General features: G+C 47.6%; 1 protein-coding gene across 4 annotated transcripts in view; it reads right to left on the bottom strand.

The window, feature by feature from the left end:
• Positions 1–321: 321 nt before the first annotated feature.
• SLC45A1 (solute carrier family 45 member 1) overlaps positions 322–27,134 on the bottom strand; it is a 311,140-nt gene continuing 284,327 nt past the window's right edge. For 3 of the 4 annotated variants that reach the window (XM_075906383.1, XM_075906380.1, XM_075906382.1), the window contains 7 exons: positions 26,962–27,054; positions 25,230–25,454; positions 23,260–23,996; positions 18,701–18,854; positions 16,739–16,915; positions 11,175–11,380; positions 322–670 (listed from right to left, as the gene is read on the bottom strand). In XM_075906383.1, the coding sequence (XP_075762498.1) occupies positions 404–670; positions 11,175–11,380; positions 16,739–16,915; positions 18,701–18,854; positions 23,260–23,996; positions 25,230–25,454; positions 26,962–27,054 (1,859 nt within the window). In that variant the 3' untranslated portion in view covers positions 322–403. Of the gene's footprint in view, positions 671–7,848; positions 10,841–11,174; positions 11,381–16,738; positions 16,916–18,700; positions 18,855–23,259; positions 23,997–25,229; positions 25,455–26,961; positions 27,055–27,134 lie in introns of those variants that run through there. The other variant, XM_006117963.4, reaches the window with a different exon arrangement.

Raw genomic sequence — 27,134 nt, 5'->3', positions numbered from 1 at the left:
CACTGGGGCAGCATTAGCATGCAAAGGGATCCCCCTCCCTCCCACCAGGACAGCCATGTCCCACTGCTCCTCCCCTACCACATGGTCCTTGTGGGTTCTAGTGCTTGGCTGGGGTGACGCCTACCTGTATCCCACAGGAAACCCAGCACCTGCAACCCCCCCACCCCCAACACGCAGCAGCTCCTACCCCTCACACACACATCCTACCTTTCCCCCACACCACACACTTATGCCCTCCACACTCCCTCACCACCCATCCACCCCTCCCCCCTTCCCAGGACATGCAGCACCCACTGTCCAGACTAAGGAGGAGGCACAAGAGCTATTTGTGTGTGTTGCCTTTATTAGCGCACAACGGGACTCGTGGGGAAGAAGCAATCCCGTACTGTGCAGCCCTTGAACTTCATGCACTCAGCAACAGTGGCTGCTGCTCCTCCGCCAGCTCCTCACTGGCTGGTACCTCGTAGATGACACACAGGGAGGAAAACAAGCAGCCAATGAAGGACACAAAGCTGGCAAAATACATCACACCATTAGCACTGCCCACCACTGAGGTGATGGGCCCCATCACTATAGAAACAAGAATCTGAGCTAGGAAATACTGGCAGCTCAGAAGGGAGATATCCACACCCATCCCCCTCTTGGTACCATCCAAAGTCGATCCTGCAAACTGTTCAAAGGGAAAAGAAAACCATATGAGAAACAGACAGAAGTTTAGCAAACCAGACCAAAACATGCACACTGTTAAGATGAAACAATGCAAGATGCAAGGTGTGACTTTTCATAATGAACATGGAGAATTACTTAGAGGCCAGAACTAGCAAAGCAGGGAAGCTCTATCCCAGAGGCTACATCTACACTGTACCTCTCTTGAGCAAAAGCCTATGCAAATGAAGCACAGAGTAACATATTGCCACACTTCATTTGCGTAATTTATTAGGGGCCGTTTTTGTGCAAGAGGCTTTTGTGCAAAAAGGAGCTGTGTAGCTGAAAAAATGAGGAAGAACAGCTCTTGCACAAGAGGAAGGTTTTGCACAAAAAGGTGCCATCTACACAACTCCTTTTTGCGCAAAAGCCTCTTGTTCCAAAATGGCCCCTAATAAATTATGCAAATGAAGTGCGGTAATATGCTAATCCACACTTCATTTGCATAGGCTTTTGCACAAGAGAGGTGCAGTATAGACATAGCCCAAGAGTTGCTGGATCTATGTATTGTTGAGAAATAGCTGGTGGTTTTAACCTTTTTTTATTTAAGGATCCCCCTAATATTTTTCAAATGGAGATGTGTCTGCCTTTGAAAATCTTTGGCTCTGCAGACCCTCATAGATACAAAATTGAAAACCACTGGTTTGAGGGAATCCATAAATTTTACTGAGTTACATACTTCATCATATTAGAACAGTAATCTCTCCTTTCTGGATTGGTTTCTCTATATTCCCTTAATACTGGAACATCAACACAATTTTGTAGCACAGAGGTTCTCAAACTTTTTGGGCTCCGGAGCCCGTTACATGTGTAAAAATTTATGTGGAGCCCCAGCAGTCCACTGACTGTATGTGTTGTACCTATCGATGTTTCCAGTTTGAGCCCCTGCAGATGTGCTGCGGAGCACAGTCTGAGAAACACGGCTGTAGCAGGAAGTACTGCGTAAAGGAAACTCAGCTCAGCAGAAATGCAAACTATCTTCTCTGCCTTTTGAAACTCCTGAATCGCTCTGCTGGGCAATCTTTCCTCCCCTTGTGATGAGGTGGATCAACCCCAGATTAGGTCTTCAAGGGTTAACCCTGACTCCCCAGTTGAGAAGGCCCTGCCCCCACGGCCCTACTGGGCATGCTCCAGCTGCGAATGGACTGAACCACAGAGGCCAGTTAGTGGGGAATAGCTGGAGAAGACCCCATAGGAAAGTGGTGAAGAAGATGGCAAGAGGGAGTCCAGTAGGAAGTAGCCCAGTCCAGGAAATTGCCCTCACCCCCACCCTGAGAGCTCTCTGTGTTTTGGACAGATTCCCTGCTGAGTTAGTGGTGGGCCACTCCACTGCTTTCAGGGGCCTGGACTGGGACCCAGTGGAGAAGGTGGACCCAGATCCACCTACTTCATCCTCATTAACCCCAAGGGGGGTGCTACAACTGTTGCCATTGATCTGGCAGTGAGGCCCCATTGTCCTGAGGGAGGGGAGTGGTGTTATGGACCCTGTCCAGTAGGCATGACTGCCCCACAGAGATAAGGTGTGGTTAGTGGCCCTAGGCCACTGAAGTTGAAGCACACATGGGGTTGAGCACCCTTTGAGAGGTCTAGTGCCCTACTCCTGAGGGGGATTGGCATGCGCACCCTAAATAAGTAAATCAGTGCCACTAATAGTGGTTTCTCTCTGGTCATTAAGCGGAGAATAGAATTATTACTTTCTGAATGTTAAAGTCACTTGTAAGTTCCACTGATTCCAGGAGGAGCACTATGTACAGTCAAACACTTACCACATAAACAACAAAAGGAAAAATTATAAGTGTTTGAAGAAACACTTTTAGCTCATTAGCTAAAAGAACGGATCATGTTAATGCTCATTAGCTGAAATCAGAAAAGTCCCTGACTGGGAGGGGGTTACAGCCTTAGATATTTTTGGCAGTTTTTAAGCCTTCATTTAATAAAACAAGTTTTTAACTCCTGCAGCAGACAAAAATTCCAAATGTAAACTGAGGCATTTGCAGTCTTCCTGAACTGCAAACTAACAGCTCCAGTGTTGCCACCTACTTCTATTTCCCCCACCAATTCCTCCCTGTTTGTGAGTAGCAGATCAAGAGGACCATGGACCCTTAATTGATGCATCCAGCACTTGCACCAGGAAGTTGTCCCCAATTCTTTCCCAAAAACTTCCTGGATTGTCTGAGCACTACTGAATTGCTCTCCCAGCTGATGTCAGGGTGATTGAAGTCCCCCATGAGAACAAGAGCCTATAATCTGGAAACTACTGCTAGTTGTCCAAAGAAAGCCTCATCCACCTGGTGTGGTGGTCAATAGCCTAGGGTGGGCAAGAGGCTGCCAGCAGGCTGGATTCAGCCTGCCAGGCCACAGATCCAGCCCACGGCCTCCTTGCTGCAACCCTTAAGTAGTGAGCAGCTCATGCTTTTTAAAATGCCAGCTGCTTTCCACTCTGGATGGCTGAGGAGGGAGTCTTTGCACAATGCCCCCAGCAAAATCTCTCAGCTCCCATTGGCCAGTTTCTGGACAATAGAAGCTGAGAAGTTTTGCAAGGGGCAGGAACAGTATGGGAAGCCTCCTCCCCCTAAGTCTGCCTGGAGCAGAGCACTAGGGAGCAATGAGTAGCCTGCAGCAGACAGTTTGTCTCAGGTTTCTGCAGGGCTGCTGGATGAGAGCTGCCTAGGTAAGTCCCCTCTCTCCCCCCTGACTAACTACACCAGGCCATCACCCAAACCCTCAGTATCCCTTTTCCCCATTCTCTCAGACCCTGCACCCCCTCATAACTCTCACCCCCCGGCCAGAATCCTCTCCTGCACCCATAATCCCTCCTTGACCCTGCACCTCATTCCCCTGCCCCAGGTCACTACTCAAACCCTCTGTACCCCTTCACCCAGGTCACAACTCCCTCCCAGACCTTGCACCCCCCTCATAGAGCCTCTCCCCCAGGCCAGAATCCTCTCCTGCACCCATTCCCCCACCTGGACTGGTCACACCGAGCCCCTGCCTCAGATAACTGCCCCTTCTTTCACCCAAACTCCCTCCCACACCCTCCTGCATCCCAGTCTTCTACCCCATGCTCCCTTCTGCACCCAAACTGGATCTCAGACTACACACCCCCTCCACAAAAGTGCGGCTCTTGAGCACTTGCCAAAATATTGGAGTGCCCCCATTAAAATTTTTTACCTACCTGTTTATAGCAGACACCCACCATGACTTCACTCCTTTTCTCACCTCTAATCTTAACCCAAAGACACTCCGGCTACATCTACATGGCTGTTCTTGCGCGAAAACTTGCAGAGCATCTACACTGCACACACGTTCTTGTGCAAGTAAATTTACAGTAAAGCGTAGGAAAACAGGGCATCTTGCACAAGACTTATTTCTCTCCCTAAGAGAAATAAGCCCTCTTGTGCAAGAACTCTTCCACAAGGAGCACTGTGGACAGGCAACAGGGGTTTCTTGCACAAGAAAGCCCTATGGCTAAAATGGCCATCAGAGCTTTCTTGTGCAAGAGAGTATCCACACCGCTATGGGCGCTCTTCCGCAAAAGCACATCTCTTGTGCAAAAGCACATGGCAGTGTGGACACGCTCTTGTACAAGACCTTTTGCACAAGAAGCCTGCGGTGTAGACATAGCCTCAGGCTTTTTTCCAGTTTCATACTGGAGCTCTGATTAATCATACTGTTCTCTTACATACTGCCATTCCTCTACCTTTTCTTTCCTGTCTGTCATTCCTGACCAGTTATACCCATCCATGACAGTGCTCCAATAATGTTAGTTACCCCAAAAAGTCTCTCTTATTCCAGTCACATAGTTTCTTCCTATGCTAGGTCTTCAAATTCTTGCTGTTTGTTTCCCAGGCTTCTTGAATTTGTTTACAGGCACCTAACCTATGGTCTATGCTAGGAAGTTATTTTGAAATACCCAGCAGAGCGTCCAAACTACCAAGCTCATTACTTCAAAATAAGGGGCTTGTTATTTTGAAATAATAATGCCTGCTTGTCCTGAGGAACAACGCTTATTCTGAAATTATTTTGAAACCAACACTTCGGTTAGTCTATAAGGTGCCACAGGACTCCTTGCCACTTTTGCAGATTCAGACTAACATGGCTACCCCTCTGGTATTTTGAAATTGTTATTTTGAAATAGCATTAGTGTGGATGCTCAGCTGCTGCTATTTCAAGATAAATAGTAGCCCAATGTCTGTGACTTTGTAACACTAACACTGAAACACTGGCTGGTCCCTCTGGGCGGCGCTGTTGCCGAGCGTCACGGCGGGAGGCAACAGCACCGCCCAGAGGGAACAGCCAGGGGGCGGGGCCTGGACGAGCGTGTGTCTTTGACGTCAGGAAAGGATGCTGGATTCAAAAGGAGGAAAGCGGAGCAGATGCAGAGGACACGGGGGAGACAGAGGAGAACGGAGGAGGAAGAGGACAGCGAGAGAGAGAGAGAGAGATGCAGCAGGAGGAGGAGAAGAGAAACACAGAGTGAGAGGCGGGAAGGAGAGAAGAGAAAGAGAGAGAGATGGAGAGAGGGGCAGGGGGCAGACAAGAGCTGAGAGAAAGAGAGAGGGCGAGGCAGTAGGAGGAGAAGAGAGAGAGAGGCCGTTGGCACTGCTTGCTCCTGCTGCAAGCAGTGTAGAAGTCAGCCGAGCCATGGTGGGAGGCGGAGGGGGGCGGGGCGGTGATGTACTCGCCCAGGAGGCGGGGCCTGGACGGAGACAGAGGAGAGCAGAGAGAGAGTGAGAGGCAGGAGGGAGAGAAGAGAGAGAGGCAGAAGGTGGAGGAGAGCTGAGAGAGAGGGGGGGAGGCAGTAGAAGGAGAAGAGAGAGAGAGAGACGGAGAGAGAGGCAGAAGGTGGAGGAGAGCTGAGAGAGAGGGGGGGAGGCAGTAGAAGGAGAAGAGAGAGAGAGAGACGGAGAGAGAGGCAGAAGGTGGAGGAGAGCTGAGAGAGAGGGGGGGAGGCAGTAGAAGGAGGAGAGAGAGAGAGAGAGAGAGAGAGAGAGAGAGACCGGAGTCTCAAGAGAGAAGACCAATGTGGAGGGGAGGCCTGAAAATCCCGTCTTATGACAGGCTAATTGGCTAGTTTCAAAATAATTGCTCTCCACAGGCCTCTCTCAGCCGCACTTGTGGATTCTCTGGCCATACCCCTGACAACTCCAATGCTCCCCTTCTCCTGCAGACTTTAAAACTGCAGGCAGAAGGGAAGGGCTTGTGGTCCCAGGAGAGCTCTGTACCACACAGTACTGTTGAGAGGAGCCATGAGTGACCCCTGCGCTCCCTCTGCACCCTCTCAGCTGCCAGCTCTCCTGCAGTACCTTCTGATGCCCCTTCTCAGGGATGAGAGGGTACCGGCCTGAACTGCTGCAGAGATCCTGAATCTCATCGAGGTCTACGAGGAGGAGACCAACATCCACGATCTCTGCACCGAAAGGCTGAATGCCAACATGTACAGCCAGATGGCCACCACACCCCCCTCCAGGCCGTGCAGAAAGGGGCACACCAGGACCCTGGAGCAGGTCCAGATAAAAGCTAAAGTATTCTGGCAGGCCCACACCAAGGCCAGCAAGAAAAGTAAATGCTCTGGGGTGGCACCACATAACTGCCACCTCTATGAGCATCTGGATGCCATCCTGGGAAGAAGGCTGGTCACCTCCCCCCCCCACTCCCCCGCCCATTGCCTGCTCTGGCCAGGACACCCAACCTCAGCCTCCACAATGACTACGAGGAGCAGACCAGCAAGGACACCATCTAGGCAGGAGCTGATCCTCAGCCTGGAGCCAGTCCCCACTCCCAGGATGCCTCCCAGGGTTCAGACAATCCTTGGGAAGCACTTCAGGTGAGTTCCATAACTCCTTAGACACACGTGGGGGAGGCAGCTGGCTGTAAGGGGCTGCATGCTCCTCGCTCTGCCTTCTCGGCCTGTGTGTCACAACAGCCTGTGCTCATGGAGCACCAGTCTGAAGCATTCAGCTCCATGACACTCTCCCACAAGAATGCCTTGATCCTTCGCACAAGGTTCCTGCCTTATTCTGGACTCCGTGGTGGGACACCTCCCAGCAACAAGCCACCCCTAAAGAGGCTGGGGTCATGGAAACACACAGCAGTGCTGCACAGGCCATAGGTGCATATCTACACTTTCAGGCAGCATCCACTCCCAGCCAAATTTGGCGATACAGAGGAGACTGATCCCCTTCATGAGAATCTGCCAGGAGAAGATATAGGAGGAGACCCCAGTAGCACTGTCTCCAGAAAGCGGCCTCTCCTGCTCTCACACACCTCTCCCAACACCTCCCCCCACCTCCCGTGGTCAGGGATAACATTTCTCCCTCCATGGCTGGACCCAACATGTGTGGGACATGGAAGGAAACAAGGCTGCCCCATCCCTCACTCCTGCTCACAGGCTCCTGGCCAGGCCAGCACATTCCCATGCCTGCTTGTCCCTGCGATGTGGGGGTAAGTGAGACTCCCCTCAGACATCTGTGCCCTGCTGTCTAGGCAAGAGATGGCCTTGCTTGAATCACACTGCCATCATCTGAACCGAGACCTTTGGCGTTGGCTTACAGATTAGGGCTAGGCTTCACACATGGTATGTCCTGAGATGACTGCCCATGTCACTTTGTTTTTCCACAGCTGGCCCAGCTGCAAGTGTGGCATGTCCGCCACCTCAGCCTCCATCTTCCCAACACTGTGAAATCCAGCACAGAAAGAGAACCAGATCTGCTCTGGGACCACACGGCCTGCCTCCAGCCCCTCATCCAGGGCTTTGAGAAGGCACGAAAGGAGCAGGTTGCTGATTGCGAGGAGTGCCAAGCTGCCCAGGAGTAGAGGGAGGCCCTGTGGGAGCAGCTGGAGCAGCAGTACAAGGCTATGTACTCCTCCTCCATAACATGTCATGGAGCACATGACCACCGGTATGGAGCAGGTCAACACTCCCCCACACACCTTCCTGCACCCTCCCCCCAAGTCCCATACCAGCCCCCTAACTTATCCTAGCTCCCCCAGGGGCTGCGGGGGCCCCTGAACATGGGGTGGTGGAACTTACTGGGCAGCTGAAGCTCCCCCAAGGTGTCCAAGGCAGGTGCCAGCCCCAGCCCTGAGCCCCCTCCTCCCTACTGCCCTGTTGTTTACCCCTCAAATAAAAAACCCAGAGTTCTTTGTCAAAAAGGCTTTTTTTATTGGGACTGGAAGGGGGTGGGAAGGGAGGGTGGGAGAAGAAGCGCACACAGGGGCAATGCAGAGGCCCCTTGTGGGCGTATCTGGGGGAAGAGTCTTACAGATGGCCTTGGCTGAAACTCTCTCTCAAGACCTCCTGGATGAGTACTGCCCCATGATGTACTCATCGAATGGCACTGGTATCTGGCTGCTTGTAAGCCCTGGTCAGCCGCTCAGCCTCTGCCCCTTACCGAGGCAGGAGCGTCTCCCCCTTGCTCTCACATTAGGCCACCACTATGTAGGGGATGTTTTGGTCACTGAGGTCCAGGCAGCAGAGGAGACTTCTGAATCTCCTCTTTAGGTAGCTGAAGGCACACTCGACCACCATACAGCATCTGCTGAGCCTTGCACTGAAGTGCTCTTTGGTGGGGTCCAGGCTGCCCACATAGCACTTCATCAGCCAGGGGAATAAGAGGTAGGCTGCAACACCCAGGATTTGCATGGGCATGTTCACATCCCTGACCCTGATGGTGTGATCAGGAAAAAAAGTGTTGACGTGTATCCTCTGGAACAGGCTTGAATTCCGGAATATGTGGGCATCATGCATCTTCCCTGAGCAGCCAACATAAATGTCCATGAACTGTCCTTGTGGACCACCAGGGCCTGCAGCACCATCGGAAAGTACCTCTGTTTCTATAGTCCGAGGCACAGTGGTTGGGGACCAGGATGCCGTCTCCGTCTCCCCACTCTCCCCCTGCCCCCCGCAGATGGGGAAGCCTATGGCAGCAAAGCCATCGATGATGGGGTCAATGTTCCCCAGGATGATAACCCTCCACAACAATATGGAGTTGATGGCCTTGACTACCAGCATTAGCATGGCCCCGACCATGGATTTCCTCATGCCAAACTGGTTTCTGAGGCAGTGGTAGCTGTCCGGCATGGTGAACTTCCATAGGGACATGGCGATGCATATCTGCAGGGGGATGACGGGTCTCAGCTGGGTGTCCTGTTGCCTGAGGGCCGGGGTGAGCCATTCTCAGAGCCTGAGGAAGGTGGCCTTCTGCATTGCTGAAGTTCTGGAGCCACTGCTGGTCCTTTCACTGCAGGACGATGCGGTCCCACTAGAAGCAGGTCTCCCTCCACTAGAAGCAGCATTCCACGATATGTAGGGGATTGAGGATCATTTCCTGCATCAGGAGTGCCAGGGCCTGGGTGTGTGCTGCTTATTGTGGTCCTGAAGCATCATGTGGGCAGTGCAGATAAACTGTTCCATGAGGCACAGCACAAGGCCTGTGAGCCTGGCACTTCTTTGTTGCAACTCCGGCTCCATGTAGAAAGTGTTGTGGTGCCCACAAGGGCAACCAGAGCGCACAGCATGAGTTTGGTGTCCCATGAGGGGTAGGCAGTGGAGAAGAAATGTGGCTGTAGAGAGGAGCCCCTTTGAGCACATGGCTCAGCAAGCAGCTACAGGAAGTGACCGCCCTCCTGGTGCCCCCCGCCCCCGCACCCCGAGTGCTTCCAGGGGCTTTAAATGCAATGCAGGCTCCAAGCAGCGTGGATGCGCTATTTCAAAATAATTCTGCACTATTTCAATGCTGCCTTTGTAGTGTGGATGCGCTATTTCAGAGTAGTTATTTCAGGAGTTCTTTCAAAATAAGTTATTTTGAAATAATTTCCCAGTGTAGACATGCCATGATAACTAGCCGACCACCCTACTTTCTCAGTATGAATCAGGATGCATTCCCTGTTGCTCCCGCCTCCCTGAGTTTTCTCCTGGTATCCCACTTCCCCATCACCTCAGGGCTTACATCACCATCCCCCAGAGAACCTATTTTAAAGCCTTCCACATAAGGTTTGCAAGCCTGCCTGTGAAAATGCTCTTCCCTTTCTTCATTAGGTGGAGCCCATCTCTTCCTAGCAATCCATCTGCCTGGAACAGCATTCCATGGTTGAAGAATCCAAAGCCCTCTTTCCAATATCATCTGCACAAGTACATATTTATTTCCACAATTTGATGGCCCCTATCTGGACCTTTTCCTTCAACAGGGAGGATGGATGAGAAGACAACTTGCTCCTGAAACCCCTTTTCCTTCTTTCCAGACCCACGTAGTCTGCAGTAACCTACATTCTTGGCAGTATCACTGGCGCTCACAGGAAGCAGTAGGAAGGGGTATTGGTTCAATGGCTTGATCAGCATTGGCAGGCACTTCGTCACATCCTGAATTCTAACTCCAGGTAAGCAGCCCACTTCTCGAGTTTCCCAGTCTGGATGGCAGATGGCTGACTCCACCCCTCCAAGGAGGCAGTCCCCGACCACCAGCACCTGTCTTCTCTTGGGAGTGGTGGTCGTGGAACCTCCACCTCAGGACAATGCATCCCAGGCCTTCTGTTCAATGGGACCTCCTTCTGATCCCTGTCCTCGGATAACTCCTCCAAACCATTCATGTCATTGTTCCTGTGCAGAGTGCCTGAAAAGTGTTTCCTATTTTTATCTGCACTGGAGGTACATAAGTTCTCCTCTTTCTTCTTCTGCAGGTCACAGGATGCCAATTTTCTTCCCTACTCTACACTGCCCTCTCTGATTCTTCATTAGGAAGTGCTTCACACATACACACACACAAAAATCAATAACTTGTGAGATTCAGTGCCAAGCAATGTTTTGAAGGCCAAAAGTATAACTGGATCACAAAAAGAATAAGTTCCAAAAGCTAGGTCCATCAGCAGTCACTCGCCAAGATGGTCATAGATGCACTCCATTCTCTGGGTGCCCTGAATTCTCAGTCAGAATTTGGGACTGGACAACAGGGGATGAATCACTCAATGATTTCCCTTTTCTGTCCATTCCCTCTGCAGCATATGGCACAGAAGATTAAGAATACGGAGCTAGACAGAGCAATGGTCTGACACAGTATGGCTGGTTTTATTGTTTTTGCTCCTGATCAGATTTTGCAACGGCAGTATAGGAACATTAATACTGCCCTACCAGACTGAGCTATGAAAAAATAAGTTAAAATAAAACTTCAGGTTTTCAGCAGAGAACAAGGAGGGAGGATAGAAAGGAAGCATGAGAGAGGCTGGGGAGGGGAGAAGGGCAAAGGAAGATCAATAGAGATGAAGACGATTTCTGTTTTACATGTGGCTGGCCACATATTACAAAGATTTTTAAACAAGTTAATTCTAACTGATTATGTGTGAAGCAGAAAATGAAAAGGAGCAGAAATTTCTAGTTAAACTTGATCTGGTTTGGCAGAAAGTTGTCTTAGCTGTGAGTAGTGTAAAAATGTCTATGCTTTATGATTTAAAACATGCAATAGTGGAAAACTTACCTCTTTACTCTGGTAGTAATCACACAACAGGGAATATGGGAGTGTGCAGAGTGTTGAAAACAAAATGCCATAAGTTATGCACAGAGATAAAACCACATAGATATTTTTGGAGAGTGTAGCCAGGCCTGTGCCAAGTCCAAAGGCCAGGTATGCTATGAAATACAGGGTGCGAATACTGAAGTATTCTTCCAGCTTTTCTAGTGCAGCTGAAAAATAGAACGTAAGAGAATAAATTGCACTGAAACATATAAACAGATTCTGCATTAACAAAAAAACCCCACAAACTTTTCTACATCCCAGTTACCCTGGTCTTTAATCTTCTCAAAGCATTAGCATTATTGGTTCATTTAATTATGGGAACTAACTTTCCACAAACAAAGGGAACTTGTGACGTATGTTTCTTTCTCTTAATTTGATGTCCTAATTTTTACTTTTGTTTGTTCTGAAGTCTACTTTAATGCTAATATTTGTAAAGTTCGTATATGTGATGCTGATTAAAGCTGGAATGATCACCTCCAGCTTTTCAGCTCAGGCAGATCTTGCTCACAGAGCATGTTAAGGAGGTAATTATGAACTGGAGAATAGCAGGTCTATCCTTTCTTTTCCTACATTGAGGCTTTTAAGGCATATATTCCCACGTTCTCTGAACCCTGTATAGGATAAATCTGTGGTTTATGGATACAATTTTAACATGACTATGAACAAAATCTGTAGTGGAGAAATGACTGATAAAAAAAAAAAGAGTCAAATTCCACCACCTTGCTTCTTGTTGAATAATACTTTTGCAAATGGCCCTCTTGAAATCAGTGACACTTCTTGTGGGGTAAGGTGCTCTCCCTCCTCAGTGTGAGATTGGCAGAATTGGGCCAAAAGAAATTGAGAGGAATTAGTAACCTAAGTGGAGTTAATTGGAAATTTTTTATGTTGGACTATAGCTATCTGTAATAAATAGGTAGAAATCCATTCTCTTATTTAATGGGACTGAGCATATAGGAAAGCTATGCAAAAGTACGTTTAGCATTCCAAGCATGAGATTAACTCAAAAGTCTACATATTTCACACGGTAAGCAATTTAAAGGGCTAAATTATTCTAACTCAATGTCACAGAATGGGCAAAGGAGTTTGGACACAGCACTACCTGTGTCTGATCCCCCCCACTGCCCAATGCATGGGTCAGAAATGGTAGTTGAAATTTTGACCATCCAGAGCACATAAACAAGATGAGGTCACAGGACTAGGATCAGTTGAGTACAGGCAGTCCCTAAGTTACGCGGATCCGACTTACGAATGTTTTGCAACGGCAGTATAGGAACATTAATACTGCCCTACCAGACTGAGCTATGAAAAAATAAGTTAAAATAAATCTTCAGGTTTTCAGCAGAGAACAAGGAGGGAGGATAGAAAGGAAGCACGAGAGAGGCTGGGGAGGGGAGAAGGGCAAAGGAAGATCAATAGAGATGAAGACGATTTCTGTTTTACATGTGGCTGGCCACATATTACAAAGATTTTTAAACAAGTTAATTCTAACTGATTGTGTGTGAAGCAGAAAATGGAGACCGCCCAGAGCACAGTGGTCCCGCCACCTTGACCTCCGGGGCGAGAAAAGCTGCTCCGGGTGCCCCTGGTCTGCTGGGGACCGTCTCCAGCAGACCAGGGACACCCGGAGCAAAGCCGGGGAGGCGGAGGGGTCCCGCGCCTCTGAGGCTTTGCTCTGGCAAAGCCGGGGAGGCGCGGCACCCCGCCGCCGCTGCGGCTTTGCTCCCCGTGTCCCTGGTCTGCTGGGGGGGGAGGGCGCAGCTAGTGGCCCCCCCCAGCAGACCAGGGAGACGTGGAGCAAAGCCCCGGGCCTGTGGTAGAGCAGCTGGGGCGCTGCCGGTTGGTCCAGCAGCACCGCTTCTTGGCGCTACTGGACCAACCCAACAGCACCCCAGCTGCTCTGCCCCAGGCGCCCCCCAAGTCAGCCGCTGCTGAAACTGACCAGTGGCTGACTACAGGAAGCTCCTGCCCCGGGCTTCCTGGAATCAGCCACTGATCAGTTTCAGCAGCAGCTAACTTGGGGATGCCTGGGGTTCTTAAGTTGAATCTGTATGTACGTCATAACTGGCGTCCAGATTCAGCCGCTGTTGAAACTGATCAGTTTCAGCAGCGGCTGAATCTGGGCACCAGTTCCGACTTACATACAGATTCAACTTAAGAACAAACCTACAGTCCCTATCTTGTACGTAACCTGGGGACTGCCTGTACAGACTGAAATTTAAAAAGGAGGGGAAAGTTGCCTAGTCTTAGTTTAGGTGAGTCAAGGGCAGAATATGATCTGGAGGGGAGTTCTCTGTATAGCCTGGTGAAAGGGCTGTGGGAGACCAATAGAAAGAACAGGAAATGCTGGGAGTTTTCCTGAGGGCTTGAGGGACAGTGTAGTCCTTGAGAAGAGAAGATGAACTGATCTGTGAAACCCTGCTAGCTAAGGAAGGACTCATTATGCTGTGGATGGGCCAAATAAAAGGTTTCAGTTTGTTTTTGCTAAACAAAGCAAACCCCAAGAGGAAGAACATTAATTGACTCACCTGTTGTGCAGTGTCTGAATAGCTCAGAGCACAGAAGGGAAACTGTGACACAGTAATGTATCAAGGACTGTGGTATCAAGCTGTGCCCAGTGACTCTCATCAATTTTGTCCTATATCGAATAGTCCCATTGACTTAAATGTTATTTCCTGTGGTGTAACATACTACAGATTCTAGGAGAAAAGGCTCTCCAGCATATCCCATAGGAAATATGAATGATTCTTCACTAGTAGTCTTAGATGAGAAAGCATAATTATCTCAATTTTACAAAGGGGAGCCTGAGACACACCAAGGTTCAGTGATGTGCCCAAAGATTACAGAGTAAATTAGCAACAGTACTGGGATGTAGAATTGCCTGTCTTCCAGTCCTGTTCTAGGTCACACACCTCCCAAGTATGGACAGTATGAAAATTGTCTTGGCTGATTCAAGCTTTCTGATATGCCTAGTCTTGGGATTCTTGAGACTCACAGTATTGCCAAGTCTTTTAATAATGTAAATCAATTGGCACATAAGACAACTGGCTAGATGTTTTTAGCCAGTCTTACCCAAAGGCTACGTCTGCACTGCAGGCTTCTTGCACACGAACACATCCACACCTCAAAGCTCATCGCTTTTGCGCGAGAGCGTCCACACTGCATGGAAGCTCTTGCACAAGAAAGCTCTGATGGCCATTCACAGAATGGCCATCAGAGCACCTGTACCTTTTCGGACAGGCTCTTTTTGTGCTATAGCTGAGTTCTGCTTCATAAAAGGAGGTTTACCTACACCGGAAAAAGCCCTCTGTTCTGCTGATTTACTTGCACAAAAGCACATTTGACGTGTGGACGCTTCGTTGTGTAGGGAAACGGAAGGCTGCAATGAATGCTTGGTGCATGCTTACACAAGCTCTGAAGTGCGCAATTTGCCCATACCGCAGTTCACCTTCCTCACCAGAATCTTGTGCAGCTGAGGAGTACTTCATGAACAGTGCTACTGTAGCACTGACAGGCAGAACTGAGCCTGGGACCTCTGGCGCTTACTGCATTAGCCTCTACACAGGGGTCTCCAACCTTTTTAAGCACGAGATCACTTTTGAATTTAAGTGCAATCCAAGATCTACCTCATACCCAAATCTCCTGGCCCCGCCTCCTTGTGCCCCTTCTCCAAGGCCCCGCCCCTGCTTATTCCATTCGCCATCCCTCCCCCATCCTCCCTCCCTTTCACCTGGCAGGGGCAGAAGGTTGGGGCGCAGGCTCTAGTCTTGGATGAAGGGATTTGGAGTGCGAGAGGGGCTCTGAGCTGAGCTTGGGTTGCTGGAGGAGGTTCTAGGTGCAGGCTCTGAGAGGGTGTTTGGATGCAGAGTTGCTCAGGCAGGGACTTGGGGTGCAGGAGGGGGTTCATGACTGGGGCAGGGTTTCGGGATGTGGGTTCCAGCTGGGCCCTGCTTTCCTCAGATGGCTCCTGAGTGGGGGTGCCGTGGGGCTAAGGCAGGCTCCCCCCTGCCCTAGCCCAGCACCACTCCCAAAAAGAGCCAGCAAACTTCATCCCAAGTCCTGTTGTGCCCCCCGCTTTGCTCTGTGGAGATAGGAGAGAAGGTGGGAGAGGGGGCACCTTGACATCAGTGCCCCACTTCTCCCTCCCCTGCTCTGCACAGGGCTGGGGGAGGCAGCTCCAAGGCAAAGGGCAGGAGATGTGCAGCAGTAGGGGGAGGGGCAGCTGAAGAGCTGGCACTCGATAGCCTCTTGGCCAAACCAGTCAGGTTCAGCTGTCAGAGGCTCCAAGATCTACCAATAGATCCTGATCGACTGGTTGGTGACCACTGCTCTACAGCTCGAGCTACAAGCCAGCTGACTGTCAGCTAAGGTTGTAGAGCAAACTCATTTTCTCTCGCTGTAAGTGGTCTAAGTGCCACTAGATGGCACAGTGACCCAAGCCCAGTGGGCAGGTGTGTTACACTAGGTAGTAATAGAAATGTAGCCGTATTAGTCTGGTGTAGGTGAAACAAAATACAGGCCTATGTAGCACTTTAAAGACTAAAAAGATGGTTTATTCGGTGATGAGCTATTTGATCTGAGGAAGTGGGTCTGGCCCACGAAAGCTCATCACCTAATAAACCATCTTGTTAGTCTTTAAAGTGCTAATGGTCCTGCTTTTTGCTTTAGACTGTTAGGTGTCAGTGCTGTCAATGCTAACAAGCATTAACTAAGAGATACAGTAATTCCTCATTTAACACTATACATGCGTTTCTGAAAATGTTCATGTTAAGTGAAAACGTGTTATGCGGGGTCAATTTTCCCATTGAAAATAATGGAAAAGGTGGGGGTTGCGTTTGCGGCGCCAGCCTGCACTTGTTAGCAGCTGGGACCGGGTCATAAGGTTGGGGGAGAAAGTGGACTAGGGAGGTGTTTGTCTTGGGAGAAGGGAAGGGGAGGACAGGGGAGAGGGCTTGCAGCCAGCGGCTGGGTTTCCCCAGCTGGCCAGTTGCTGGCAACTGCGCGGGGCTTCCCCTGCTTCCTTGCATCCGGTCAGGGGGAAGTAGGGAAAGGAGGCAGGGGAAGTCCTGTGCAGCTGAGGAAACCCAGCCACCGGCTGCAAGCAGGGGGCGGAAGAGAGGGAGCGAGGCATCCGGGCAGTGGGGGTCGCCGGGCAATGGTGCGGCAAACCTCTGCTGCTTTCTAGGGAGGCAGTGGAAGCCCCGTGCAGCTGCTGGCGACCGGCCGGCCGGTTGGGGAAATCACGTTATTGCGGGGACAGTTGTGGTGTTCAAAAAATGTTCCCCCCAAAAAATCATGCTATCGCAAAAACATGTTAAGTGGCCACGTGTTAAGCCAGGAATTACTGTAGTATATAAACAGACAAGAACTGCTCATAAAGAGATTTTAGGGCAGAAAACCCTCTAAAGCAGCACACTAAATCGCACTATCAATGCCAAGCCGCAAACAACATTATCTGCTGCAGAAGCAGCTTTTTAGAGGCAGTTCATTCTTCTCTCAGCAGCATGGAAGAGAGCTCAGCTTAGTACCTGAATAGAATGCAGCACTGAATGCATAGATACACATTCCCCAGCATCCCATGGTGACCCCAGCATTGTATTTTTGATATTCATCAGAGTTGTGAGGGGCTTTAGGGTTGCCTTGAAACACTACTTCTCCCATGAAGTCTGTGTAGAACAGCAGCATTCCTTCAAACGAGAGCCAACCTAGAAAAAGAAAGATTTATCCATTTAAATGTAAACAGTATCTTCAAGCTCTCACCACAAGCTCTGGGTGCTGTCATATTTTAGAATTCACAGCAGGAAAGAAATGGTGTAATATTCTATAGTACACTCCAGCTTCCTTGATCATGGGAGTGACCGGAGACACTTTCTCTCTCTCTCTGCTATACTGCAACCTGCATCAAAGTCAGCCAGCATTTTAAAAGTCAAAACCTACCTTTTGAACACCATCTGGAATCCCCACAGGCAGACTACATTGGTCAGAACACTGTTCTGAGCAAGAGACATTACACATGGGCTACAGAATTCTGTACTAGTTTCAGTTCCTGGGGAGATTCAAGCTGTAACTTTACACAGAGCACCTCATTGTGGTCTAGGCCTGAGCTGCTGAAGGTATGGATATGTCTGGCACGGTCTGAGAGATGGCTGCACTGATCTTTCAAAAAATCAGATGGGAAAAGTACTTTTAGTTAGGGCAGCTACCTGGGACTCTAGCAGTATCCTCTGGTTCAATTAAAATCCATATTGCAAATCCTAGAACACTAGAACTAGAAGGGACCTTGAGAGATCATCAAGTTCAGTCCCCTGCCCTCACAGCAGGATTCAGCACCTGAGAGGCTGTACACCCTCACCAGTCTGTCCTGTAAGCTGAGTGCTTGGGCAGCCATGCAGGAGAGATTCAAATGCTGCCCAGATGATTAGCAGAGTGCCCACAGCCAGCAGCATGTGTTTCTATTGACGGTGCATATCCACATATGCCTTGGTGCACATGACAAAATTTAGTCTGCACATGGATGAAAAAGTTAGAACACTGCCCCTCACTCAAGGATGCTAATGCAGCAGTTCATCTGGTTCCTTCTGCCAATTTATTAATATTAAATCAGTCTTTTGTAGACTTAACCTGACCCATGTGGCCACTGTATTAATAGATGGGAGATGTATAAAGGGGCTTGCCAGCAGAGTACAGGAAACACCACCACCCATGTCTACCTGTCTTTCTTAGGAACCTCACAGACACCACACATGCAACAGAAGTAGGAAGAGAGTTGAACCCTGTGTTGCCTCCCATGAAAGTGTCCGTGGCATCAATCATTATCCTTACAATATGTCAGAATGAACACACATCGTATGGCATGTTGGGTCAAAAACCCGCAGAACTCCAGCCTACTGCACTCTGTCTGCACAAAGTCCCCCGGAAGCATTCGCTAGGGAACAGACAGTTAGTTGATGCCACACTGGAGTGCTGAAGACTTACACCTTTTTTGCTGTGCAGTAAGTTTCATTTAGAAATGTCCCGAGAGGCCTCATAGCAGATAAACATTCATTCAATAATAAGTCCAATAGCAGAGGAGAATGTCAGAGGAGGCTGAATTGTAAAAATTATTTTAATGGCAGAATTTTGCGTTTATAAATCTTGCTTCTATTTCAGCTTCTTCTGTGTCCCAGGACATATTCTCAGCCTAATCAGAGGCAGGTTTCTTTAGTGCCAATGTGAAGAAGGAATTAGTTTTTTGCTAAAAATAAATATTTATTCCTCATTTCTTACAGAAATAAATCTTGCTGTAAAAGAAATGAAAGAGACTTTCTGGCGTTTGGAATGCAACAATACTAAGTTTAGAGAAAATTAGGTCCCTGTTAGTAGACCTCAGCAAGAGATGATCACAACAGATCAAACACTTTAAAATATTAATCTAAACTGATTCTGAAACCATTTTCTTCTGAAGGGAAACCCAATTACTTTCATGGTGAGAAAAGCACGATGCTGTTTACCTAGGAAGTGGTTGATGCAGAGATTACGTAGCATCTTGGGCATGTGGCAGATGGTTGAACAAAGAAGTTTCATGGAAAGTGGTTGCTCCGACATTTCACCTGAACCATTCAGCTCACTCTCATATTTCACACCATTCAGCAAGATATTAGCAACCTGTACCATAAAAACTCCAAATCAGAAAACACACATCTACAGACAAAGCCCTGTCATATTACATTTCTTTGTGGTCATTGAGAGTAGAGCCAGAAAAAAACAAATGTAGAGCATAAAGATAAGAGCCTAGTTTCAGTGGAGATGCAAGCAATTGAATCAGTTAACCATTTAATCTTTTTTAAAAATTCAGTTAATCGTTTTTTTTAATTGCAAATAGTGTTCTATGCACCGTGCTGGCTTCCAGTGGATTGGAAACAAGCATCTTACACTCTTCTGGAGTTCTTTGGAAACCAAATTTAGTACTGAAAAAAGTACACATGAATCCCATTGAAGTTAATAGGAGCTATACTCAAACGGGACTGTGTTTGGCCTCAAGAGTACCGCGGTGGTGCAGACAAAAGGGCCTCCTTTAATTTACAAGCTCATGTTAGTTGCTTTTCCTCTTGTTCCCTACACATATGGGATGAAATCCTGGCCCAATGAAATCAGGGAAGGCAGAATTGTACTTATGCTGGTAAGTTACTCATTTTGCACAGCTACTGTCTGGTTGGTGCATGGCAAAATACTTATTCCCACCTGCACCTTTTTAGAACAATTTAAACCAAGCATGTAATTTACACCTCCATTCCTGTCACTCCTGAAATTGGCTAAAAGATTTCTATGGATGTTGCATCTGCTATCATCAGGCTGTCTTGAGTTGGCTCATGTGTACAAAGGGCTGCTGAATGTGTTCCCTATGCAAAATGCCTGTCCACAAGCTTTAAAATAGAGATACGATGGCAAAAAAAAATCTGTTATACGTTTCAAAACACAAAATGTATAACAAGGTCAAAAGAGCAACAAAACATACCTAACAGGTCAGTTTGCCTAATTTCTGCTCCTGTTATGTGCTAGCACACAAAGGTCCTAGGCCTCCTGTAGATTCCTGGGAAATCACTAGGTTTGGGAACAAGCTCCATAGCATAAGAACATAAGAACGGCTGTACTGGGTCAGACCAAAGGTCCATCTAGCCCAGTAGCCTGTCTGCCGACAGTGGCCAGCACTAGGTGCCCCAGAGAGGGTGGACTGAAGACAATGATCAAGCGATTTGTCTCCTGCCATCCCTCTCCAGCCTCTGACAAACAGAGGCCAAGGACACCATTTTATCCCCTGGCTAATAGCCTTTTATGGACCTAACCTCCATGAAATTATCCAGCTTCTCTTTAAACTCTATTATAGTCCTAGCCTTCACAGCCTCCTCTGGCAAGGAGTTCCACAGGTTGACTACACGCTGTGTGAAGAAGAACTTTCTTTTATTAGTTTTAAACCTCCCCATTAATTTCATTTGGTGTCCTCTAGTTCTTCTATTTAGGGAACTAATAAATAACTTTTATTTATTGGCCCTTTCCACACCACTCATGATTTTATAGACCTTTATCATATCCCCCCTCAGTCTCCTCTTTCCTAAACTGAAAAGTCCCAGTCGCTTTAACCTCTCCTCATATGGGACCCGTTCCAAACCCCTAATCATTTTAGTTTCCCCTTTCCGAACCCTTTCCAAGGCCAAAATATCTTTTTTGAGGTGAGGAGATCACATCTGTACACAGTATTCAAGATGTGGGCGTGCCATAGTTTTATACAGGGGCAGTAAGATATTCTGGGTCTTATTTTCTATCCCTTTCTTAATAATTCCTAGCATCCTATTTGCCTTTTTTGACCGCCGCTGCACACTGTGTGGAAGTTTTCAGAGAACTGTCCACGATAACTCCAAGATCTCTCTCCTGATTTGTCGTAGCCAAATGGCCCTTATCATACTGTACGTATAGTTGGGGTTATTTTTCCTGATGTGCATTACTTTACACTTATCCACATTAAATTTCATTTGCCATTTTGTTGCCCAATCACTCAGTTTGGTGAGATCTTCTTGGAGTCCCTCACAGTCTGCTTCTGTCTTGACTGTCCTAAACAGTTTGGTATCATCCGCAAACTTTACTACCTCACTGCTTACCCCTTTCTCCAGATCATTTATGAATAAGTTGAAAAGGATTGGTCCCAGGACTGACCCTTGGGGCACACCACTAGTTACCCCTCTCCAAACTGAAAATTTATCATTTATTCCTACCCTTTGTTTCCTGTCTTTTAACCAGTTCTCAATCCAAGAAAGGACCTTCCCTCTTATTCCATGGCCATGTAATTTACACAAGAGCCTTTGGTGAGGGACCTTGTCAAAGGCTTTCTGAAAATCTAAGTATACTATATCTACTGGATCCCCCTTGTCCGCATGTTTGTTAACCCCTTCAAAGAACTCTGAGAGTATGTCTACACTACCCCGCTAGTTCGAACTAGCGGGGTAATGTATGCATACCGAACTTGCTAATGAAGCCCGGGATTTGAATTTCCCGGGCTTCATTAGCATAAAGCCGGCTCCGCCATTTTTAAAAGCCGGCTAGTGCGAACCCCGTGCCGCGCGGCTACGCGCGGCACGGGCTAGATAGTTCGAACTACGTAGTTATTCCGAACTATCTGTACGCCTCGTGGAACACGGGCACGGGGTTAGCACTAGCCGGCTTTTAAAAATGGCGGAGCCGGCTTTATGCTAATGAAGCCCGGGAAATTCAAATCCCGGGCTTCATTAGCAAGTTCGGTATGCATACATTACCCCGCTAGTTCGAACTAGCGGGGTAGTGTAGACATATCCTAATAGATTAGTAAGACATGATTTCCCTTTACAGAAACCATGTTGACTTTTGTCCAACAAATTATGTTCTTCTACATGCTTCACAATTTTATTCTTCACTATTGTTTCGACTAATTTGCCCGGTACTGAAGTTAGATTTACCGGTCTGTAATTGCCAGGATCGCCTCTAGAGCCCTTTTTAAATATTGGTGTCATGTTGGCTACCTTCCAGTCATTAGGTACGGAAGCCGATTTAAAGGATAGGTTAGAAACCACAGATAATAGCTCAGCAATTTCCCATTTGAGTTCTTTAGAACCCTTGGATGAATGCCATCCGGTCCCGGAGATTTGTTAACATTAAGTTTTTCTATTTGTTCCAAAACCTCCGCTCATGACACCTCAATCTGGAACAGTTCCTCAGATTCATCACCCACAAAGAACGGTGCAGATTCGGGAATCTCCCCAATGTCCTCAGCCGTGAAGACTGAAGCAAAGAAATCATTTAGTTTCCCCGCAATGGCTTTATCGTCCTTGATTGCTCCTTTTATAGCTCGATCATCTAGGGGACCCACAGGTTTTTTAGCAGGCTTTCTGCTTCTAATATACTTAAAAAACATTTTATTATTTCTTTTTGAGTTTTTGGCTAGCTGTTCAAAATCTTTTTTTGCTTTTCTTATTACATGTTTACACTTGATTTGACAGTGTTTATGTTCCTTTCTATTTATCTCACTAGGATTGGACTTCTACTTCTTAAAAGATACCTTTTTGTCCCTCACTGCTTCTTTTACATGGTGGTTAAGCCACGGTGACTCTTTTTTAGGTCTCTTGCTATGTTTTTTTAATTTGGGATATACATTTAAGTTGGGCCTCTATTATAGTGTCTTTAAAAAGTTTCCATGCAGCTTGCAGGGATTTGGCTCTAGTCACTGTGCCTTTTAATTTCTGTTTAACTAACCTCCTCATTTTTGTGTAATTCCCCTTTCTGAAATTAAATGCCAGGGTGCTGGACTGCTGAGGTGTTCTTCCCACCACAGGAATGTTGAATGTTATTATATTATGGTCACTATTCCCAAGCGGTCCTGTAACGGTTATATCCTGGACCTGATCCTGCGCTCCACTCAGGACTAAATCAAGAATTGCCTCTCCCCTTGTGGGTTCCTGTACCAGCTGCTCCAAGAAGCAGTCATTTAAGCCATTGAGAAATTATACCTCTGCTTCTCTTCCTGAAGTGTCATAGCCTTTTCCTGGGAGCTGGAAATCTCCCTTCCCCTGCATCCTCACCCTGAAATTTTATGGAAGGAGGGGAAGATATAGGCTCTAGTACTGACTGTGTGATTTTCACCGTCCCTTCGGTTATTTCATTAAGCTCAGAAATGCTGATGCAGAAAAGGTGCTTCTTCAGCTTGTGTTATTATATTGCCCGAGCAGCAGGAAGAGGCCTACATTATTCCTTGGCAGAGAGTCCTCATCAATAGTTTCCTGCAATCTCTTATTCATTTTTGTTCCTCGAATCCTCTCCCTCTTTATTAATAGACTCATTATATGAGTTTATATATGGTATTCCCATAAACAAGCTGTTACAAAAAGCCCTTAATCACAGGTGTGTATAGATAAACAAAACAAGTCAGTGGTTGTGATAAAGTATAGATTTAAGAATTTTAAAATAAAAAGGTGAAACTAAAGAGACTAAATGAATGTTCAGATTACACAGTCATGCCATTGTTTCTGGAAATATTTTCTGGCCTTACCTGTTGGCTGAAAGTTACGTTCCTTCTTCTGCTACTTTCTGGACAATATCCTGTTACATCTGGGATGGCCAAGGTCTGAGGCCTTTTCAGAATCCCTATTGATTGTGGCTTTATTGCATCCAGTGAACCTACCCTTAGTGCATCTCCATCTGGCCCTGGATTTACAGAATTCTCCCCTTGGTCCAAAATTCCATTTTCTTGGCTGTAAAAGCCATCTGGCGCCCTGGGAAAGCTAACACTGACCACCTGTCTGGGCAAGCTAGCTGGGATTGCTAAATAGCCATCATACCCTCCTGTGAAGCAATCTATGAGCACACTGTCAATATTCGAGGTCCCAAATGATGATGCAAAGTCATTAATTCCTGTCAAGGAGTTGTCTCTACTGATAAAACTGCCATATTTTGGTGTGAGCGGGCTGAGAGGAGAAATTGGGCTTGTAAAACTTGCATATAAATGTTCTGAGCTACGTGAACTGAGGTTTTCATTTACACCTTCCTCGAACAAAAGAGGTGGAGAAGGAGGAAGAGGAAGACTTGGGCTCTTCATCACTTTTTTCTTCTTGCTAAAAGACTGCAGCGGTCTTTCTGGAATGCTAATTAGTGTCAAGACAGTAGTAACAGTCAATATGATTGCTGTGAAGACATAGATGACACGGAGCTGCCCTCCCACAACTCTTCCAAAACTGGTTTTATCCCAATTTATTCCTCCAACCACATAACCAAAGCCACCTCCAAGACCTGGTGGGAAAAACAGATCAAGATTATCTTTCCCAGCCAATCCCTAAAGAAAAAGGCAATGTGTCACAGTTCCATTTGCATCATGAGATCTAAGCTAAATTCCCAGTTCCAAACTAATCACTACATCTTGCATCAAAAGAACATTAATGTGAGGGAGAGAGGGGAAGGGAATTAATGCTGAACAAGTAACTGCTACAAAGAACTGAAAGCCAGCTGTGAAAGCCACCCAGATTTGCCAGCTCATTTTAAGACAAGTTACTTAACCTTTGCGTGTGTCAGAGTCCACATCAATAAAATGACAACAATGGTGTTTACCTGCCTTGGAGTAGCTTGAGTATTAGAGTGTATTTCTCCTCTGAAAAGTGGAGAAGTTAAAATTGATTCTTCTTACTCAATAGGAATCTCTTCCCCGTACTGTACTGAATAACGAGCTGGCTACACATCTGAAGTGGCAACACTGTTTAAAACTATATAAATTATACAGGCTCCATTCATGTGGTGACAGCCTTAGGCCCATGTCTTTTCTTTCATCACACACATCTGGTGACAGAGGAAAACCAGGCTGCAGAGTTCGAGAGCTAACAATGAAAATAAGAGTCAGCAGGTTTAGGGCACCCAACAGGATTTGCCGCCTCCAATAAAAATGGTATGTTCTCCTGAATACAGTATGCTCATCTCCCTCTCTGTGAATATTATTGCTATTACATCTCTTTGGAGGGTGTCATGAAAAGCTGCTCAAGAGCGTTCTATATTTGTTGTGAAATTCTTTGAGACTAAACCTAAACTGATGGAGGACAACATATCACAAACTTACTATACTTTATACACTGTTTATTTTTTAAATTACTCAAGTTATCTGCCGAGTTATGCTTCTAGCAGCGGAAAAGACAGTTCTCCAACCCAAAGTTGTATGTATCATTAAAGTTCAATGACCTATTCTATATTCATGGCATGCTATTCTATATTGCAGATGTGGGGAACCTAAGGCCCAGGAGCCAAATGCGGCCCCTTGGTTGCCTGGATCTGACTCCCGAGGCTTAGGTCCTCCCCGAGCATTGGGGAGCCTACACTGGCACTCCAGCCCCACCCCCTGCCATCACCTTCCTGCAGCCCCCAGCTGATGTGTGTGTGGGTCAGTGGCCCCCCCATCCAAAAAAGGTTCCCCACCCCTACTATATTCGAACTTGTCAGCTCATAGCTAAATGTCATGCAAGAATAAATAAAAGCACATACCTGCTAACAAAGCATGGATGTTGAGTCCCCTGTCTTGATCAACTGGGCTACACACATCCATCATGTAGGCATGACTGGGATTGTCTGCTGAATCAGCACTGAAGTCCATTAGGACAACCCCACAGATTGTGAGAACGATCCCCCATTTGTGGTTAGTCACTGTGTCAGCCAAGGCGCTGCCGATGTCCCTTCCATTCAGCATGAGGGAGAGCCCCAGCAGTGCTCCTAGGAGCCAAATTACATCAACCATGAGGAACAAATTATGAAAGCTCCATCTGTCCTTGCTTTTCGATAGTTATTCCACACACAGCATCAGGCCCAGGCAGATCACTGCAGGCCAGGGGTGCTGTGTGCGTTCTAGAATGATTTTTGGATTTCGTTTCCTGCCAAAGTCCAAACTAACTGAATTATTTGCTGTTCTTAGAGCCAATCACACAATTGAATGAGCACTTTCCAGAGTTGTTTGTGTATTTCTTTAGAGATTGCCTTTCTGCTGACAATCCTTCACGCAGACAGGACACTTCCGTACCAACCTGTCTAGTTGCCTAGGCAGAAGGACAGAGCCTTGGGAGACTAATGTGAGCACTACAAGCTACGGGCAATTCCCACATCACATACACATGCTCCCATTTGCTCTCACCAGGCCATCGCTGTTATAAATCATAATGCAGCACAAAGCACATGCAGTCACAGCCTGGCTTAGCTGGCCTGAGTACAAACCCACCACTCTTTGGGGACACCATCCCCTGCAAGTGCTGAAGATACAAGAAGGAAGGAAGCATTAACTGCCTCTGCTTCCCTTTCTGCCTGCCACTGCAAGCAGCAGGGAGATCCAGCCAGTGGCAAATTAGAAAGCCCCTGCCAGGGTTCCCTAGAAGTAGCACAGAGGGCTCAGGGCTGCCCTGTACAGAGCTGCCACACCTCAGGAAAGAGGCTCCTCCCGCAGCCACATCAACTCCCAACTGGGGCCAAAAGAGTGTGCCTTTCCCCTGGCCAGGGCAGCTCCCTGCAGGGCCCAGAGGAGAGCGTCTCCTCACTCGCCAAGGCAGCTCCCAAATGTGTCGCATGTCATTTCCATATTGGTGCACATGACAAAATTCATTCCACACATGGACATAAGAAATCAGAAGGAACACTGCTTCTGCCTCTCTGGATCTGTCTGCTCCAGCAAACTGCAGAGAGCCTCCTAATTGTCCTCCAGAGCAAAGAACCTCTCTGGTCACCTCCGGTGGGGGCTTCCACTCTAGGAAAGGACATACGGACAAAAGGCCTCTACCCAAAGCCCCTTCTGCTTTTGAGGACAGAGAGCGGAGTTCAGAAAATGGGACTGCATGTCGAATGCAGCCCCCAGAGCGCTGCACACACTTCATTTTCAAAGACTCAGCAGCTAACACCCACAGCACCTCTCTTATGCCAAAGAGGAAAGTGGTGTTGAGAAGGCCAGAGTCTCTTCCAGAGCCGCATGGCAAGTATTGCACTCGAATGAGAAGTCCAGATCTTGAAGCCCAATCTACACTTTGTTCACTAGCAGAGGTACTCAGTCCTGAGTAGCGGAGGAGGAGGAGGAGGAGGAGGAGCAGGGGGCTGCCCTAGTGAAGGTTTTGGGGAGAGGAGAACAAGGCCGGTCACAGAGAACACTGCCAGGGGCGGGGGAGGGAAGAAGAGGTTTTCATTGCCTCTTACATTTTTTGAGATGCAAAGTTTTTTTGCTTTTATTTTTTAAAAACCACACCTATTGCCAGGACCAGAATGAAGGGCCGTCTCCTGCCGAATCGTGATGTGCATCTGTCACTCCAGGCCCCCAGCAAAGGTTGCAGCAGGAACCCTGAAACAAAAATGACCCACAAATAATGGACTTTTCTATTACCATGCTGATACTTCATAATGGGAAGTTGAAAGGGCAGG

The sequence above is a fragment of the Pelodiscus sinensis genome, chromosome 23 (genome assembly GCF_049634645.1).
Source record: "Pelodiscus sinensis isolate JC-2024 chromosome 23, ASM4963464v1, whole genome shotgun sequence".
Taxonomy (NCBI): Eukaryota; Metazoa; Chordata; order Testudines; family Trionychidae; genus Pelodiscus; species Pelodiscus sinensis.
The sequence above is the reverse complement of the archived record's forward strand: the minus strand, read 5'-3'. Positions and strand labels throughout refer to the sequence as shown.